Raw genomic sequence first — 19,899 nt, 5'->3', positions numbered from 1 at the left:
TTTGTTTCTGATCCAAACCCCATCTGATTTCTGGTTTACTTTTTAAAATAGGACACAAAGGTCTTAACTGACTGCCACTGAACTCTCCTGCTTTGAACACCAGAACTATTTCCTTTCAGGTAAGAGATAACTACAACTAATTACAACTAGGTCCTTGGTTAAGTTCTTTTAAATCTCCCTATATCTATTGCCTTAAGGAATGACCCAATCTATGTATAGAACCTTTGGTGGTGTTGGCCATTGACGTCAAATAGGTTATATTTCATGAATCCATTTGGAAGCCTGTAGTCACTGGTACTCCCCAGGGATCAATACTGGGTCCAGTCTTATTCAGCTTGTTTATCAATGACGTGAATGAAGCGACAGAATGTATCCCCAGCAAGTGCTGAAGCTGGGGGGAGTGGCTGGTACACCTGAAGGCTGTGCTGCTATTCAGCTGGACCTTGATAGGCTGGAGAATTGGGCGGAGAGAAACCTAATGCACAGCAATAAGGGCAAATGTAGGGTACTGCACTTGCAGGAAGACCCCCAGGTACCAGCATAGGTTGGGGTCTGACCTACTAGAGCAGTTCAGCTGCAAAGGACCTGGGAGTATTGGTGGATGACAAGCTGACTATGAACCAGCAGTGTGCTTTTGTGGCCAGGAATGCCCATAGTATGCTGGGTATCAGGAGAACTGTGGCCAGCAGGTCAATGGAAGTGATCCTCCCTCTCTACTCAACCCTGGTAATGTCACATCTCAAGTGCTGTGTCCAGTTCTGGGCTCCTCGGTACAGGAAAGACAAGGACCTACTGGAGAGAGTCTAGTGAGAGGCTACAAAAATGATCAGGGGTCTGGAGCACCTCTCTTATGAGGAGAGGCTGCAGGAGCATGACATGTTCAATCTAGAGAAGAGAAGACTGAGAGAGGATCTCATTAATGCACATAAATATCTAACGGGTAGGTGCTTGGCTGAACATGAGCCAGAGGTATACCCAGGCAGCCAAACGGCCAAAGGCATTCTGGCTTGTATCAGAAATAGTGTAACAAGCAGGACTATGGAAGTAAAGCTACTTGAGGTTGCTAGTTAAAAAAAAAAGACCTAATAGTGCACATAGCACTACCCAGGTTTTACTCAAAACATTAAGCATCAGACTTTCAAATAGATACAATTTGTAGTAAAAATCTCATGGCACAGGTTGAGGAAGAGTTCCTTTCCTAAAGAGCAGTCATGTGAAATAATGAAACTGGCAGAAAACCAGTTGCAGAAAATATTATCTTACATCTTCTGCCACAAAACAGAACTCATTCTCATCTGTAACAAATTAACAGTTCTTACTTGGAAGCACCTTTGATGATATCAGTCAACATATCTCTGACCCTACAATAGAAAGAGAAAGAATTTACACCCATGTTCATTAAACTGTAGCATGAACTCAGCTGAATTCCCCTTATGCCTTACCCATGTCCTTTCTAGGTTAACAAATATCTCATTCTGCTATCAGAAGGCTTCACACAATCAGAAGCACTAAAACTGTAAAAGTGCAAATGTACCACCAAACATTTCTTCATTGTCATATATTCTACCAGTGTTTTATAAATGGCTCTTATTTGACTTCATACCACATTTTGTAAAATACAGGTTCATACAATAGCCATAAATGTGCCCACTGACCTGTTAACATAAGATTCTAGATCACTGTGCTATGTCTCACCTTAATAAAATAAAAATATTTTATCATGATAAGCATAACAATTTATCCAACACTTACTACACTCCTGGAAACTACTATAGGCAGTTATGCTATTCAGCAGTACAGTAACCTGAATTCATTTAAATGAAAGCCATAGGAGTAACTAAAATTTCTTATGCATTACTGTAGCTGATTTATAATAGGCTACTTGTCTGCATTTGTTTAGTTTTGCATTCCTATCAAGACAGAAGCAGAGATGAAGTGAATCTTCTATATCGCAAAGTTCGGGTGAGAAAACAGACCCTCTCTCACTAACATACAGTATCAGCCTGGCCATGACATTCACCCAACAGAAAAAGATACACTCCAATCACAGGTCTACTATACCTGATTATGCATGCTTTGTAAAACAGGGCTGTATAACACTGAGTTATTCTCAGGCTGTAAAAGAAATCTACTCAGGCTTCCTTCACAACCACATTGTACTTGCACAGTTTCAAACCCATCTACACCAGAAACACGCCAATTTAGCAAATATAAATGCAAAATTTCACAGTACCTGTGAAATAAAGCATTAGCACTGAAGTTTATATCAAGCTGTCCACAATCACGTTAAACCCAATGAGTAACACAAATGCTTAAACAGCACTGAAGTTAGAGCCCTGAAGCACCAAGCTGTAGGGCTACAGTAAAAGATATGAAAGCTAATACCACGCTCTGCGTTCACTTACTGCTTTCATTTTCTTCTGTTACAGGGAATTCTGTTCATTTTTTATATATCTTACATTCACACTATTTAGGAAACACAAACTGATCTTTCTATGAAACCCTTTAATCTAGATTTAGCTGGAATTAAACAGCAGACATAGAATCACTGAATGGGATGGAAGGTACATTAAAGATCATGTAGTTCCAAACCCCTGCCATGGGCAGGGACACCTCTCACTAGACCAGGCTGCTTAAAACCCTGTCCAAGCTGGCCTTGAACACTGGCAGGGATGGAGCATCCACAGCTTCTCTGGGCAACCTGTCACAGTGTCTCACCATCCTCATAGTGAAGAATTTCTTCCTAATGTCTAATCTGTATCTACCCTCTTTCAATTCAAAGCTGTTCCCCTTGTCCTGTCACTACATGCCCTTATAAAAGGTCCCTCTCTAAACTGACTGTAGGCCACCCTAGTTTTATATTCCTGTTGAGTGTGACTTAGTAACACCTTTTTGCCTGACAGGCAAAGGCCATTTGAATTTGTCTGTATGTACTTCACTCCCAATGCACTTGTGAAAAAGCAGTTAACAAGTATTTATATTGTCCATGGATATGTGGCTCTTTCTCCCCCTGAAGCCTCCACTTCCTACCTTGTTCCCCTTGCTATGCACATACATGGCTAAATCCTGACAGACTGAGAGACACTCCTTAGCTGACTGAAACTGAAGTAGTTGAGGATATGGATCAGGGTGTGCATCACTTGGCTGGTTTTAAACAATATCCTCAGATTCAACATGGCCAGCTTACCATACGAACTCAGGTGTGTCTCAGTTTACTACAAAATCCATACCATGGCTTACATTTCTTTTATCAAGCCATTTTCAGTGAGACAGCTCACTTAATCTCTACAAGTAAATTTTGCTTGCTGCATTTGTTTTGTCTCCTTTAACATGAGACAAAACAAACACAATTTTCCACTCTTTCCAGTTGTTTACCCTACAAAGTTTCAGACACTGTAGAGGGGAAAGTACCTGTGAACCCATGCACATGGAATCCTTGGAAACAGTTACCCAGTAGCTTCTTCCCAATCCCCCTGCACTTTGGCCATTGTATGTAGCGTCTGTTTTGTTTTGCTTTTCAATAGTGCTCATGCAGTCTTCAAACTTGCAAAGCTAAAGGCTCTGAAGTCTTGTCCTTCTCTGCCCCTTCCCCTGCCATTACAAGTGCTGAGAACCAAATAAGCACTTCCTTACCAGAGCCAGGCTGTAAATTGTTTGTATTGCACCTCTTCAGGATTATCTTTTCCATGTTTTAACTGCATCTCCAGTTCTGCCTGCCTCCCCTGCAGGATTACAGAGTAAGTCAGATCTTTCACTGCAAATCATCATAATAACATTTCCTCAGAGAACACTTAGGTAACACATGTAGTTTTCCATCGGAGGGCTACTTTGTAAGTGAACTTGACTGCTTCTCAAATGTAATATACATTGTATTATGCAAAAAAATTCGTAATTTTTTATTCTGAGTGAGGAAAACAAGTTGCGGATGGCACAAACAGCCACAGATACTGAGACATCTCTCCTATCCCATGCAAAGATAAAAGTTCCCTTGGGAAGAGGTACTACAAGCAGGGAATAAGATTTAGAAGCCTGCTAGCTAACATGGATTGTAACAGCAAAACATCACTTTTTTTGATTCACTACTTAAAGCAGAATTCCTCATCCTTTTCCTTTCTGTTATCTAACCTCCCTGTCACCTCCTACAACAGTTCTTTCTATATTTTAAAGGAGAGCATATGGATTCTGGACTCTTAACAATTGTTCTCTAAACATATTAAGCAGCTTTGTTTTAAAGCTCAGTCTCCATCTCAATGCAAATTACATCTCAACTAGTTTAGGTTGTCAGTTACTGCTGCTTAGTAGATTATTAAGCCTTAACTGAAAAAAACATAGCCAGGTTCAGGTACTGAACACTTGTAGTTTGGGTGTGCAAAAAACCTCCTGTGAATACAATAGAGTTTATCCTGTAAATTCACATGTCACACAAAAGGTTACTGGAAGTCTCAAAAACATGCTGAATGCACAAATTGGTGGAAGTGTTTAAGGACGTGAGTAGACAAGAGGAGTTTCAGGTGTTCAAACGGAAAAAAATTCTCAAGCAAGTGTTTTGGTGCACTGGACTCTGTGAATGCCTGCACCTAAATTGTAGAAATGATTATTAGCTGTTCAGAAATACTGACTTATGTACTATTCAGACTTACTCATACTGCAGTCTCTTGTGTTCATCTCAGATGATACGTATTGCAGAAACAGAGGGAGTTAAGTAAAGATATCAGGTCTCCAGTGAAGGACTTCAGAAACAACAAAAATAGGCTCTATTGCCCAGTACAATGATACAAAATCCAACAGAGGCTTTCAGAAACAAATCCGGTAAATGTCAAGCTTCCTACATGTTGACTCAGGGTTGAAGTAAAATAAAAAAGAAATTACATGCAAGCAACAACGGCCCCCTCTATAGTTACAACCTAAAATTACAATTTAAATGGCTGTTGTCTGCTTTGTAATGGGGCTGGCTCACTCAGAATACAGTATTTTGCTGACAGCCAAGATAAAATCTGTTTTGAAAATGTGAGAGCAGATTATGTTTTGCTGCACAGCAAAAAGAGGAACAATCAAAGCTTCTAGAATTTGTTCTGCAACCTGAGATGCTCACACTGAAAACAGCTGATGTGGCCTGGAAATACAAACAAATAAGACTTTCTAGTAGTGCAAAGAGAGCCTTCTACAAGTCAGCTGTTGGTTAAAAGCTTTTTTGATAATTTTTCTGTGGAAAAACCAAATGATACTACTCTGCTCCAGATATCAGGTCAGCTAACCTAATGAAAGAGAGGATTTAAGATATTTCCTAACCATTAGATAGGAAAAAACAAAGATGAAAAAATAAAAAGATGAGTCCTTCATACTGCAACAGCATTATATGCTGATAGAGTTCTATGTAACGAATCATTCCTTGATAGCTTTTGTCTCCCTTGTGGTACTCTAATTACAAAATTCTTATTCAAAATAATAGGTTAGAGCTCTAGCTAAAATTTTACATTCTAAAAATTCTAAGAATTAGAACATTCTGCAGCTTGACCCCAGAACCAAATGGCATGAACCTAAACTGAAGCAGAAGTTATACTTCTCCAAAGTAACCCAGCTTGTACTGAGACTAACTTAAGACTCATTTCTTTTTCATAAATTTTACCATTAAACACCTCAAGCTTATTGTAACTTGTGAGGATGCTCTTCCTGGTAAAAATAAAAAACATACCACCTGAATGAGTATTAGTGTGCACAATATTATGAACCTCAAAATTACCTGCACGATTGCACTGTAGGTTCGACTCATAAATCCTAACCAGGACTGTGGCAGCAGTATGGAGCGATGCCATTCGGAAGGCTGAATGTTAACCTGTGCGACACCAGAAAGGGTAGAATTGGTTACATTAAGTCTAACATAGCAGAATATACATTCTCCAACCTGCAATTTCCAGGCGTTCATTGTAAGAACAAGCCTATAGGCTCACACCTATGGGATGTTACACAGAGGTGTAAAAAACTAACATGATAATGTACTCTGTTATCCTTTCAGGTTAACACACTAAGTTAATTTCAGCTCCGTTACCAATGGTTGCTTCGGGTAGGTCAGATAATTGATCCCAGAGAGAGCAGTGGAATTGTATGTGGCAATAAGCACATACTTGGCAGTGCTGGCAGACAAACACAGAACAAAGATGATGGTGCTGCTTATGTATGTCATAGTTTTTGCAAATCTTAGGTGTTTCTAAAAGCGTTAAACAGACGTAAAATAAATACAAGCAGATGACTATCAAAATACAGGGGAGGTTATTTAAATTAAGTTAGTGTTCGTGACTGGGGTATATATAATTATGTTCAAATACATAGTTCAAACTTTCTTTCAGGAAATCGTTAAAAAAAGAAAGCAATTACAAGGTTTCCTTGTAGGAAGCACCAGCATGGAACTCACAAGAGTAAAACAAGACCACCTCAGTTATAGTTTAAAGAAGTATGCAGCAACTCTCCCTGCCTGCCTTCAAATCTTACACAGGTATGACAGCCTCAACTTCACAACAAAGGAATAACTCAGTCAACTACACAACTTGATACAGGTGCACGGACTTCCCTCAGGAGCCCAAGGTTGGTCTCTTCAATAAGTATCACAGCAAACTAACTGAAAGACTTTTTCATGCATGTTTAAAAATGAAAATGAAGTCAAGTGACCTCTGTGCCTGGCAAAATCTTGGAGCAGATTCTCCTGGAAGGCATGCTAGGGCACATGAAAAACAACAAGGTGCTGGGTGACAGCCAGCATGGCTTCACTAGGGGGAAATCCTGCCTAACCAATTTGGTGGCCTTCTATGATGGGGCTACAAAAGTGATGGACAGGGGTGGAGCAGCTGACATCATCTACCTGGACTTGTGCAAAGTATTTGACACTGTCCCGCATGACATCCTTGTCTCTAAATTGGAGTGTCATCAATTTGATAGGTGGACCACTTGATGGATAAAGAACTGGCTGGATGGCCGCATGCAAAGAACTGTGGTCAATGGCTCGATGTCCAGCTGGAGACCAGTAACAAGTGGTGTCCCTCAGGGATCAGTGTTGGTACCGGTCTTGTTTAATATCTTTTTCGCTGACATGGACAGTGGGATTGAGTGTGCCCTCAGCAAGTTTGCCGATGACACCAAGCTGTGTGGTTTGGTTGATACACTGGAGGGAAGGAATGCCATCCAGAGGGACCTTGACACACTTGTGAGGTGGGCTGATGCCAACCTCATGAAGTTTAACCATGCCAAGTGCAAGGTCCTACACCTGGGTCAGAGCAATCCCAGGCACAGCTACAGGGTGGGCAAAGAAGAGATTCAGAGCAGCTCTGCGGAGAAGACTTGGGGGTGTTGGTCGATGAGAAAATGAACATGAGCCAGCTTCAGTGTGTGCTTGCAGCCCAGAAAGCCAACCATACCCTGGGCTGCATCAAAAGAAGTGTGACCAGCAGATCAAAGAAGGTGATCCTGCCCCTCTACTCTGCTCCTGTGAGAACTCACTTTGGAGTATTATGTTCAGTTCTGGTATCCTCAACATAAAAAGGACATGGAACTGTTGGAACAAGTCCAGAGGAGGCCATGGGGATGATCAGGGGACTGGAGCACCTCCCATATGAAGACAGGCTGAGAAAGCTGGGGCTGTTCAGCCTGGAGAAGGCTGCATGGAAACCTCATAGAAGCCTTCCAGTATCTGAAGGGGGCCTACAGTGATGCTGGGGAGGGACTCTTCATTAGGGACTGTAGTGACAGGACAAGGGGTAATGGGTTGAAACTTAAACAGCAGAGGTTTAGATTGGCTGTAAAGAAGAAATTCTTTACTGTTAGGGTGGTGAGGTACTGGAATGGGTTGCCCAGGGAAGCTGTGAATGCTCCATCCCTGGCAGTGTTCAAGGCCAGGTTGGATGAAGCCTTGGGTAATATGGTTTAGTGTGAGGTGTCCCTGTCCATGGCAGGGGGGTTGGAACTAGATGATCTTAAGGTCCTTTCCAACCTTAGCTATGCTATGATTCTATAAGTGATCTCAGTAACAAGCCATTTCCTAGCCCTTGAAAGCTTAAGGAAGTAATTACAGGTCTAAGTGAAATAGAATGGGTCACAAATTCAAGGCCATTAAGAAAGTTTTTCCAGACATCAGAGACCTGCATAATGTATGTCCACTTCTCCCCACTATTCGCATATTATCCAGTTTATAAATCAAAATACATTAATTAAAAATTGTGTATCACAACTAACTAGAAGAGCCTGTATTTCCCTCTCCTCATGACTGTCCTAATTGCATCAATATTTTATTATAGTAAGAGTACAGGTGTCCTCTCCTTTTAAACTGCTGTTTTCAGAACCAAAACCAACATAAGCTCTGCAATTAAAATTATGGGTGTGCATTGTTATATCTCATCATATTCAAAGGTGGGCATACAGAATTATTTTTCTTGCTACTGTCCAATTATTTCTGCCTCTACCAAAAAGATAATGTCATCATAGCCATTTAGACTCCACTGAAGTAAGTTACTTAGTATCATTGGTTTCCAGGGTAATCAGTATTTAATAACGGAAAGGCAAACATTGTCAGGCTGAGGTGAGATGGGATATCTCAGTATCCACTGCTTAAGCCTTCACATTTTATTTCTAAATTAGAAGAACGCAACAGACTCCCCAGGTAAAGGAAAAACCCTGTGATCAGAAATTATGCAAAGCCCACTTGGAGTAACTTAATCTTGCCAGGCTTAATCCCAGAAGGTTATAATTTTTCTTTTTTATTCCTTCTATTTTATTATGGAGACTAGTCCCTGTTAAAATGTAAACTACTCCATGCCTCTATATATGCAAACCCCTCCTTTCCCCATCATGTGCTCCACTGGCCTCTCTGTATAGACTGGTTAACCAAGATGAACAACTGAACTCCCCTTGTCTGCTAAGTACCTTCATCTTCTCTATTTTATGCCCCTTGTGATGTACATAAAGCAGTCAATACTCTTTCTTGACATGGATTTTACAACAAAAAATATAGGACCGTGCTAAAACTTCATGCCCACTGTTAGTGGCAAACCTAAAACAATTCTGTATAAGTAATAATATATCTATACAAATAAATTTAATTGAAAAGTCTATAAAAATAATTACCTACTCTGTCCCACAGCCAACATGATCAAACCCTGCAGAAAAAAACAAATCTCATCTTTAAATGAGTAACATTCAGTAAAGCTAGTCCTTCCTTTTTAGCCAAAATTTTATTCACATACCCCTCTCATCTCTGCTCATCAACACAGAATCACAGAATGGTTAGGGCTGGAAAGGACCTTAAGATCACCTAATTCCAACCACCCTGCCACTGGCAGTGATACCTTACACTAAACCAGGTTGCTCAAGGCCTCATCCAACCTGCCACTGAACACTGTCAGGGATGGAGCATTCATAACTTCTTCAGGCAGTTTGTTCCAGTGCCTCAGCATTCCCATAGTAAAGAATTTCTTCTTTGGATCTAACCTGGACCTCCCATGTTTAAATTTGAGTTCATTACCTCTTGCTCATAAGCAGTCAAGGCCCTAGTCAGAATTGTGTGTACCTCAGGTTCCAGAGGTATCTGCAGCAACTCCAGCCTTTCCCTTTGTCTCTGCTCTGGAACTATTTTAGATTCGTGCATTCAGATTTGTCTCATGGTGATCTATGGAGCTCACCACACAAACCATAATTGTGCATCAGAACAAAAACAGGCCTTCAAAACACTTCAGATGCTCCAGCAGGAAATACAAAGCTTTGGGTGTATTGTTACATTTAAAGCAAATTAGACAATAAGGTCTAATCAGGAACGTATTATTAGCAACTCTCACATCTTACCTAAGTTTGCAGATACAGTTGATGACCAGCAGAACTGCTGAGCACCTTTTGATTATTTGACCTTCTTCATGGCAGTAAATATTTACAGAAAGTGGAATGAGAAGAAGACAAGAGGTGATATAACATCTTCACACGACAAAGAACACTCAAATAGATATCACCTATGACTGAGAAATGATTGGATATAGTGCTGAAGATTATCACATAACCAGTGCTGATACCCACTATTTCAGTACAGGAAAGCTGCAGTCTTTACTCCTCCTCTATCACTGGATATACAATGACAACAACTACATTAAGCATTCATTAACTAATACTAGCAAGCACAGACAAAGCTGACAGTAAGTGAAGTTCAGATTTGTTTGAGAGCACAGTTTATGTGTAAGAAGATACTGGGCAAGTGGGAAGGAGGGTTAAGTGACTTCTGAACCAATGAGTGGTAGTGAAACAGTGCCACACTGGTCCTGTGATGTTCTCAGGAGGCAGCAGCACAGCCAGGCCAGGCTGCTGAATAGTTTTCAAGGATGAGCTGCAGCCTGATACCTGAGCCAATAACAAACTGCATGAGCTAGGACCTAGTAATATGAGCCTGTTGATCAAAGCTTAAGAGCATGCCTCCCTGAAAAGACACACAAGCATAGACTGAGTTGGCCAAACCACAAGACAGGGAATGCTGGCAAACCACAGGAGATCCTGCTCCTGTACTTCAACATTTCTGAATACACATGGCACAAATTTTGCACACTTCCGTAAGACTGAAAAATAATATCAAATGAAATCAGAAGGTTGTTTCCCCTCTCCAATGCACTCCAACTAAAAATCAAACACCATGGCAAGGTCTTGATGAGCTTTCTTTCAGCACTGGTACCATTGTGTTTCCCAGGGATCTTTGTGTATTGCTCACTTGTTATGCACTGATGCAGAGCCAGCAGAGGGCACATGAAACAAATATAGAGAACTGAATTTAAGCCTGTTTCTGTCATTTCCCTGGATGTCTAATAGAGAGAATACTGCCTACAGAACTTGGAAATTATGATATTATTAATATTTATGGCCATTCTTAAAACCTGCTGTAGAGCAAGGAGACTGGGAAACCCAGTAACTTCTTTTACTAACTACAACAGGTTTCCACCTCAGTAGCCCTGCCAACTCACTTGATTCCTAATTTCAGTTATCTCTAATAAATGTGTGGGTGTGAAAATATGTTTTAAACAATACCCATATGTTATTTAAATGTTTAGGCATGTATTTAAATGTCCTTCTCATATATGTAGCATATAAACTGAAGCCTCAGTTCATAAATGAGGCTACCATTACATATTCACATCAGTGAAACAGGGAAGCAGCATCTCTTTTAATTTAAAATTTTGCTTAGGGGCTCTTTTTTAACATATTTGCATGCATGTACTTTTAAATCCTCTCCCAGCATTCCTTCGTGAGAAAAAAATTGTCTCTCCAAGGCGCATTAGACTGAGGAGGAGGAAAACAAAAACTTACAGATTACAAACTTACTTCCTGAATACCATTTCGTTACTGGAGGAGATACATTCAGTAAATTCAGGAGTGAAAATCAGCACAGAGTAGTTCATAATCTAAACCACATCCACAGAAATACCTTGGTACAGATGAATACACTACAGTGAATTCTGCTCCAGGAAATCAAATTATCACCTTAAGGTACTTCACATATAAGGTTTAAATAAGGCCATAAATCTCTTGATCACATCAAAATGAGATCAGGTAGGAAATGTACAGAAGGGATTTCCCACTTCAGCGTTCAAAGATGCATGCCATCGCAGCAAATCTAATGAACGTGCTTTAAAATAGAAGCAGGGAATGGTCTGTGAGTATACACAGAGCACCTAACATGATCATTGTTTGTACAACTCATCACTGGCACACAACTTTACAATAGTGTTGTAAATGTTACTAATTATTAGGGCAAAATAACTGTGCTATTTTGAACACAAAGAAAGCACTTGAATATTGAGAAACATGTGAAAGCAAGACCATCCTTCATTCTAAAAGCATTGCATCGGTTCCAACTGTCAAAGACACCATACACCTCATCTGTGTGCCAAAAGAAGGCTGCTGTTTTTTCATACAGCATGAACGATTCCCCTTACCTCCACTACAGAAAGAAAAGATGGTTAGTTAGCTGAACCTAGTAACTTTAACCCAAAACATACATTTACAGAACCATGAAACATATGGTGCATGATGTGAATATATGTGACTATTAATCCTAATTAATTTTCACAACACAAATAAGTGAAGCTGGTGAGAGATTATTCCTGTTAGCTCCTATATTTACTCCCAAAACTGAATGAGACACAGGTAATTATTAGCTAACCTAGCCCAGGTGACTGGTAACCTCAGGGGACTTCTTGCATAGTTGATCCAGGCAGATGTAGAGAAAACAAAGAAAATCCATGGTCTATGTGATTTCTGACCACTGTGACTACAGTAGCTTATGTGTCCTCTCAAAGAGAGGTTAACAAGCTCTGTTTAATAATCAGTTGAACAGCACATCCCCATTTCTGGGAAATATGGTCCTCTTCTTTCAAGTCACCAGTAAAGAGCAATATGGCATTTTAAATGTACTACTGTTTATTGAAACAGATACCAGTCCAAATGACATCAAAATCGCCTTCTGCACCATCTTAATCTGATTTTGCTGACAGGTATTACAGCTGTACGCAGTCCCTCATCTAGAGTAACACCCAGGAGATAGAATATTTCTGGCCCATTAAGGTTTAATAGTAAATTACCTTTTCATCATTGTTGTTACTCTCAGATTTGAATGGCAGCTAAACCCACGTAGCTGTTATTTATATGCTTTACAGACTTTTAAACATGCATCCTCTGCATATAGACCTCATGCAACTAATTTTTTTATTTTTTGGCAGCAGAATCTCAGGCATCACTTTTCTACAAAGAATCTTACAAAAATGAAACTGGTTGCCTCAGGCCCCTCCCCATGACCCAGTTTTCACAAAACTAAGTGTAATAATGGCAACTAAGCATACAGATGTACAGACAGATACACAAGCTGTAGGCTTATATTCTACAGAGATGAGCATGGAGCAAAGCACTGAAGAGACAAAAACCTTATTATCCCAGTACACCAATTATACTGAAGACTGCTAATCACTAAGGAAATGCCAGCTACCAGGGATTTTTAGAAATAAAATGAATGGATGATTGTTAGCTCCCGGTTAAATGTAATTTCTTGGTCTTTACATCCACCTCATGGTTTTCTCTAAGCTTTGTACTGACAGCAATACTTCAAAGACCACTTTAAGACCACTTTAAGACCACCATTTTTAACAAATGCTTCTCATTTTACTTAAGAAGTCAGTATAAGAGTTAACACCCCCTTCCTCACTCCCCGCAAATAAAAAGGACTCAAAGCTGTAGCAAACAAACGTAATTCTGGTAATTTAAACCCCCTAATAAACCCTTGCTTAACGTGCTGTGTTGAACTCTGCAGCAAGGACTTCACAAAACACATTAATTCCTATAGCCACTGTTACAGGCAAAAGGTGAGCCTAGGTCCTACTAACTCTATTTTCTCAGACCAGTACTGCTATTTGATAGCTTTATAGCTTAAGCTCCCTTTTTACTGTTAAACTCTGCTTCTCAGAAGAACACTGAGGGCTAAACACTAAGGCACAAAATGCAGTCAGATGAGTCCGTGGGCACCCTTCTCTTCTCAAAGACACTAATACCTTTCTCTGACAACCCTAACTCCAACTATTTCTCTGTACAAGGGGAAAAAAATGCAAAAACCAAGCTTGTCTTTTAAAGCAGTCTAAGCTCAGAGCAGAAATACTAACCTATTTCAATCAAAACTTTACAATTATTGTGAATTTTTCCTAAAAGGGTACAGTTAGGATTGTCTGAAGATGTTTTGTGCTTAGGTTTACATTTCAAACATACCTAGATTTCTTTTTAGTTTTAATACACCTTGAACCAATTAACTTCGCAAAAGACTGAGATACTTAATAAAATATTTCTGTCTCCAGTCATTAGTATATATTACTAACTCCACCCCATTCACCACGTGCAAGTCCGTGCACCATTCCTAACTTCTTACTCTAAATCTGCTTCCATGACACATTTTGCAGTACCCTTGTGAACTTCCCCATGTGCTCTCCATTGGAAAATGTTACATAACATTCACTGATTTACTTGCACATTTCTGGGAGGAGGAGGGGTATCCTTTGCAGTTAGATGTAAAAATGGAAAATACCTGTTAATCTTGTGTAAGTGATTAGACACCTTGAGATCTGTGTTTAAGGGTGGTTTGAGGGTTTTATTTTTACTATTTGAGAAGAACTTGAGATCTGAGTTACTTCAGAACCCTGTTGACGCTGCCTTCATAAGAAAGTACCAGGGAAAGATTTCTATACCCCAGTACAACTGGTGCAGAATAGCTTTCATCCTTGTACTGCTTTTGGTCTAATTTCTACTGGGATCCATGTGGTGTCCCTATGGCCACAAGACATTTTTATTAGTTTATGGCTTTTCAGTTCAGAAGGACCAAAATGACAAGATGCTGCATGATAGGTAAAAAAATTATATGCATGCTAATCTGTGGAAGTGTTTTGAGAGATGGTTCAGGGCTGGAAGACTGAACTAGGTAGAAGCTGCTGATTTCAACATACACATTGCTTGACTGGAAACTTCAGGCAAACTATGCAGCAGACAGGTTTGCTAGAAAGGTAACTAACTCATTTGCTCTAAAGAGAGTGAGGGAGTGAACTACTGTAAGTGCAGTGTGAAAAAGCAGGAAGCAGAAATTGAGAGCAAAGCTAGCAGAGCACTATGCAGATGCATCACAAGATCAGAACGCATGTCCACCTGTGTTCTGTGTCAGACTTTCAGTTTGTAAACAGAAAACTCTCCAAACCCCGTGCATGCAACCTTCCCACTCAAACTCTGTGTTCACTTATTTCATGACAGAAAGTGTTTGGTGTCAGTGATTTTACTAGCATCATAAAGGAATTTTGCAGCTGCTAGCCTCCAGGTCTGCTGGGTGTCACTCACAAACCAAAATCAGGACCCAAACACGCTCCCACCTGCAAACCATATTTTATTCATTCTAGCTCTTCCAACTTCTGCAACAAGTACAGTGAGAGTATTAGATAAACACTTCCTTTTATTTTATATGGTTCTGGCTCACTATCAACACAAGATCCATCCTATGCTCTGAAGAAAAGGCTCCTCTGTACAAAACAGCATACAATAAAATTATCTTTAATAGCACCACACTGCATGTAAACAGGACAGAAAAAGGAGTAATGGGACCGTTTAAGCTTTTCTATCCTTGAAAAGTGTAATAGAAATTAGTATTGCTGTGGGGCAGGAAAAAAAAAAGAAAGCTTTTAAAATTTCCAGATATGCATACCCTGTTTTTATTTCTGGACATTCTGGCTAAGAGGCAATCCAAATCTTATGATTTTTTTTTTTATCACCATATAAGCTCTCTTGCTTGTATCAAATACAATTTATACATATTTTGTGTCCTGTGAGCAGAAAATTCACCCTCAGACTGCAATCAACCTCTGCAGCAATACAAAATGACTGTATTAACAGAATTAGTTTATGAACTTTTAAAGCAATTAATACTCTTCTACTCTTGTCAGTAACTGCTCTCATTGGCATAAAGTTGGGAACGGACCACTTCTTTCCCTGGACCCAGTGTAACTACTTAGTTGCTTTCCTGCTCTCCAAAATTTTCAAATATCAACTTTTGTATCAACCATAAATACCATAATTTTAAACTCTCTGAAAGATTTTGTTACAGGCACTTCATTTTCTGTAAAGATTAAGTTTTGCTGTAGTTTATCTGAAACTACACCAAAGGTAACTGTATGGTTTCTACAATGTAAGCCTAACAGGTCAGGGAGTTGAAACATTTAAAAGACAAAATAGCAAGTCTTAGCAAGGTGAAAATGTCATGTCCCCACAGAATCCCATCATTGTTCAAACCTGTCATTCACCTACAGCTGGTTACATACAACAGGCATAAGGCAGGTACAGTAGTCTTGCAAAGTGAATAAAGGCAAGTCAACTTGTGTTTGTTTACTGATTTTTAGAAGTACTTCATCAGTGAACACTTAAAAAGTATTTACATGTGAAGTTAGCTGGTCCTCACAGCAATTTTAGTTAATTATCATATATTCATACATGCCATTGCTAGCTTATGCTAATACTTAATTAGCATAAACAAGTGAGGTAGTAAGACAGGGAAGGAAGCATAATACTTCTGAAAAGGAAAGAAAACCAGCAACTTACCTCATGAATGAGGGCTACCAACATTTGCTGGAAATTACGGCCCCTACTGGTCAGAAATCGATTAATAGGCTTGCCGTCTTTGCCCATATGGACTGGAAGGTCATAACAAGACAACATACCAGCTTAAGGAGGGAGAGAAGGGGAAAAGAAGGGTCAATACCCATACTCATGGTAACAGTTCATAAGTCTTGCATAAGTCAGGGAAGAACCCAAAGCAAAGTAAAGACAACAAAGCCTTCAATTTAAAAAAGCCTATGTAAGCACAGGCAAGTGGCAGTAAGACATTGTTGCTTAAACTGATTAACTCTCAAGATTCATAGAAATATTTGGGTCAGAGCATACATATTTGTCTAACTTCAATAAACTGACAGCTTACCTGCAAGGCCTGGCGTCATGCCTGGTTGTTTGTTCCTTTCATACATTTTCAGCAAGAAGTCTGCAACGCCTGCCATGGCTTTGCCTTGGTCTGACCGTGTGGTCCCTCCTCTCAAGGCAGAATGATAGATACCACGGGGCATGTTGGTCATCTCCTGTTTCACAAGTGATGTTGCAAACTCTTCAAATGCTGGATGAATTGCAACAAAAAACAAAAAAAAAAAGAAGAAAAAGGGAATGTCACAGACCATGATGACGAGGCCCCAAAACAAACCTAGAAAACCCAAAATGATACCACTGCTTCATGAGAGGTAAGCTTAGATAGGCGAGTCATGCCAAATATCAGAACTCTTAGCAAGTCTCTCTGATACCACTGCAACACCACACTGCAACTTCAAGAGGCTCTGAGTAAGTCAGAAACTAAGGCAGGGAAGAAACATGGTCTTAACTAAACCATGAGATATTGTCTTCTGGGTGTCAAATAAAACTGGTACAAGCTGACAGAATGACAATAAGAAATAAAACTGTTATTTACCAACACAGTGAAAAATATTGTTTTTAAAACCAGGTTGTTCTAAAAGAGATTTAAAAGAAGCATAATGCAAAGAAGGTAGATGGAGAGGGAGTGTATATATGCAAACAGTAGATACAGAGAGAAGGAAGTATTACCTTGACTTCTGTTACCATAGCTGTACAAATAGTTACAGTTCTCTGCTCTCAAGCTATGCATTTCATAGTCTGATAAGGTTTAACATTAGACAGAATTAATTTACTGTTCATTTGTGAAGTTAATCTTAAGCAACTTCTATAGGCACACATTAGAAAAAAACATGTTCTGTACATGTTCTGCGTGTACAATGTATGTAGATATATAACTGCAAGATATTTGTTACCACATCACAAACAGCCAGCATTGTACCAGCACCCTGAAAACCTTGTATGTTTGAAAATCTGTTAGTGCTTTTGTTACATAACTGAGTTTTAAGAGGATTTATAACTGTTTCACAGTAGGCTTGAGACTTTGTCATACAAGCTCCCAAATTATACACAGTCCTACTTTGACTAGAAACTTGAGGACAAAAGAGACAAAAGGGTACTCACTCATCCTTTCTGGGTCCAAGAAATACCTATCGCAGACTGGAACAAAATAGTTTTATATGTTTTCATTATGTGTTTTTATATCAGTTATTGTGGTTTAAGCCTAGCTGGTGAAACTCAGCACCACGTAGCCACTCTTTTGCTCCCTCCTTCCTCCCCCACTCTGTGAGGGATGGGGAGGAGAACTGAAAGAATGTAAACCCCACAGGTTGAAATACGAACAGTCCAATAACTGAAGTACCATACAAAACTACTACTACTACCACTAACAATACTAAGGGAAATAATTAGCAAAGAGAATAAAAAACTAAAAAGGGAAGTAAAAAAAGGCAATAAACACAAGTGATGCACAACACAATTGCTCACCACCCGCTGACTGATACCCAGCTCGACCCAAGCAGTGATCTGGGCCTTCAAGGTAACTCCACCAGTTTATATAGTGGGCATGAAATGCTGTGGTACAGAATACCCCTTTGGCTAGTTTGAGCCAAGTGTCCTCTCTCTGTTTCCTCACTGCTTCTTGTGCCCCTCCTTACTGGCTGAATATGAGAGACTGAAAAGTCCTTGATCAGGGTAAGTGCTACTGAGCAACAATTAAAACATCAGTGTGCTACCAGCACTGTTCTCACCCAGTCAAAACACAGCACTGCACCAGCTACTAGGAAGGAGAAAAAATAACTGTTACAACTGAAACCAGGACACCAGTGAATATTAGCTGCATCTTCTTACTCAGCCTGTTCTCTCCAAAGTCCAGTTTGGATTCCCAACTTCCTGCTAAGTTGCCTATCTCAGCATCCATCACACACAGAGCTTGAGTTTTCTGCCCAGACACATCACTACCTTTAGTTGCTGTATGTCAGTCTTCCCCACAAAGCTTCCAGAACTTGACAGTTTGCACATCTATCACAACACAGATTCTCCAGGTGAGACTGCATATACTCCAGACTCCAATGCATGGAGTATCAAGTGAATGGATCTTTCAGTGAGTTGCTACTGGGAGAAAATACTACAGAATACTACTACTATCCTATGCCCATGTTTACAGGTTACAATCACACATCGACACATCATGTATTCTACAAACAGTGAAATAATCATACTTTAGTCCAGGTACTAACATAAAAAGCTTATAACTGGGAACAAAAGATAACATTCATGAGAGCAATCAAGTGAATATTCAAAATCCCAAATCCTAAAAGTGATTCAACTACTGTTGAAGCATAATTTAAAATCAATATGCACCACTAAAATATTAAGCATAGCACTGATCTATTTATTAAACAGATTTTTGTATACAGCAGTTGTTTAATACTATTGATACTCTGTTTATAAAACATTATCGGTTTGGGTGTATGGTTTTTTCCTTCAGCCCATGCTGGGCTAAAATACAGAGCTGCCTTTAAATATATTTGTTCAGCCTTACCTATTGAAGTTGCACTACAATGAAACAACACTTGAAGCAAGTAATAAGCAACTGGCTTTTCCTATAGGACAGATAAGGATTTTTAACATCTTGTCATAAACATTTTTTCTACCATCATGACCTCTGACTCACTGTTTTCCTAAAAATGGGTTGGGCTTTTGTTTTCCTCTGAACTTCTGCTTTAATATTTTTCCTGCAACCTAGTATAACATTCTCCAGCTGCACTTTAACATGACACTCCACTATAAAAAAGCCACGTGTGTATAGTGATGGTGATTATAAATCTGCAAAGTAACCTCAAATACTGAATATAATATACCTCCTAAAACATAAGCTGGTGTTAGAGACAACAGCTTGATGTATGAAGAGCCTGGAATAAAAAGATCTTCTTCATCCACGCCTGCCTCCTCCAAAGTGTTTACTTCTGGTCGTGCCTGAAAGGTTTAAAGAAAAAAACTAATCGGCACAAAAATTCAAGATCTATTACCTTTCATGATTCCAAGTGTCAATGAAGTGTCAAAAATACCAATATGAGAAGTTCCTAATCTCATTATTTTCACTCCATTTTGTTAATTTGAAACTAAAAGAATGAAAGCTTTTCTTCTACCTGAAGGAAAGGCAAAGCTGGTTGATAAAAATCACAAGTATGTAAATCCGTATCTATAAAAGTAAAATTTCTCTCTAAACTCTTACTAAAACTTCATCTTCTCTCTGATTCTTCTTCAATTAGAGAAAATCAGTATTTTATATTGGATATACACGCAGCACTTGTGTTAGGCATTACTATCCTATACTAGTTTTCAGAATCTGAAAAACTGCAACATATTTACAATGCTTTCAATGAAAACACTTACTTATTTTCTAACAAGTGTAAAGTA

General features: G+C 39.4%; 1 protein-coding gene across 1 annotated transcript in view; it reads right to left on the bottom strand.

Annotated features, from left to right (window-relative positions):
• FOCAD (focadhesin) overlaps positions 1 to 19,899 on the bottom strand; it is a 99,349-nt gene that overhangs the window by 26,230 nt on the left and 53,220 nt on the right. Inside the window, exons 20-25 of the mRNA XM_005154972.4 lie at positions 19,341 to 19,455; positions 16,502 to 16,690; positions 16,126 to 16,247; positions 5,741 to 5,833; positions 3,634 to 3,722; positions 1,320 to 1,361 (exon numbers count right to left, since the gene is read on the bottom strand). Coding sequence (XP_005155029.2) covers positions 1,320 to 1,361; positions 3,634 to 3,722; positions 5,741 to 5,833; positions 16,126 to 16,247; positions 16,502 to 16,690; positions 19,341 to 19,455 — 650 coding nt within the window. The remainder of the gene's footprint in view (positions 1 to 1,319; positions 1,362 to 3,633; positions 3,723 to 5,740; positions 5,834 to 16,125; positions 16,248 to 16,501; positions 16,691 to 19,340; positions 19,456 to 19,899) is intronic.

This window comes from Melopsittacus undulatus, chromosome Z (assembly GCF_012275295.1).
Source record: "Melopsittacus undulatus isolate bMelUnd1 chromosome Z, bMelUnd1.mat.Z, whole genome shotgun sequence".
NCBI lineage: Eukaryota > Metazoa > Chordata > Aves > Psittaciformes > Psittaculidae > Melopsittacus > Melopsittacus undulatus.
The sequence above is the reverse complement of the archived record's forward strand: the minus strand, read 5'-3'. Positions and strand labels throughout refer to the sequence as shown.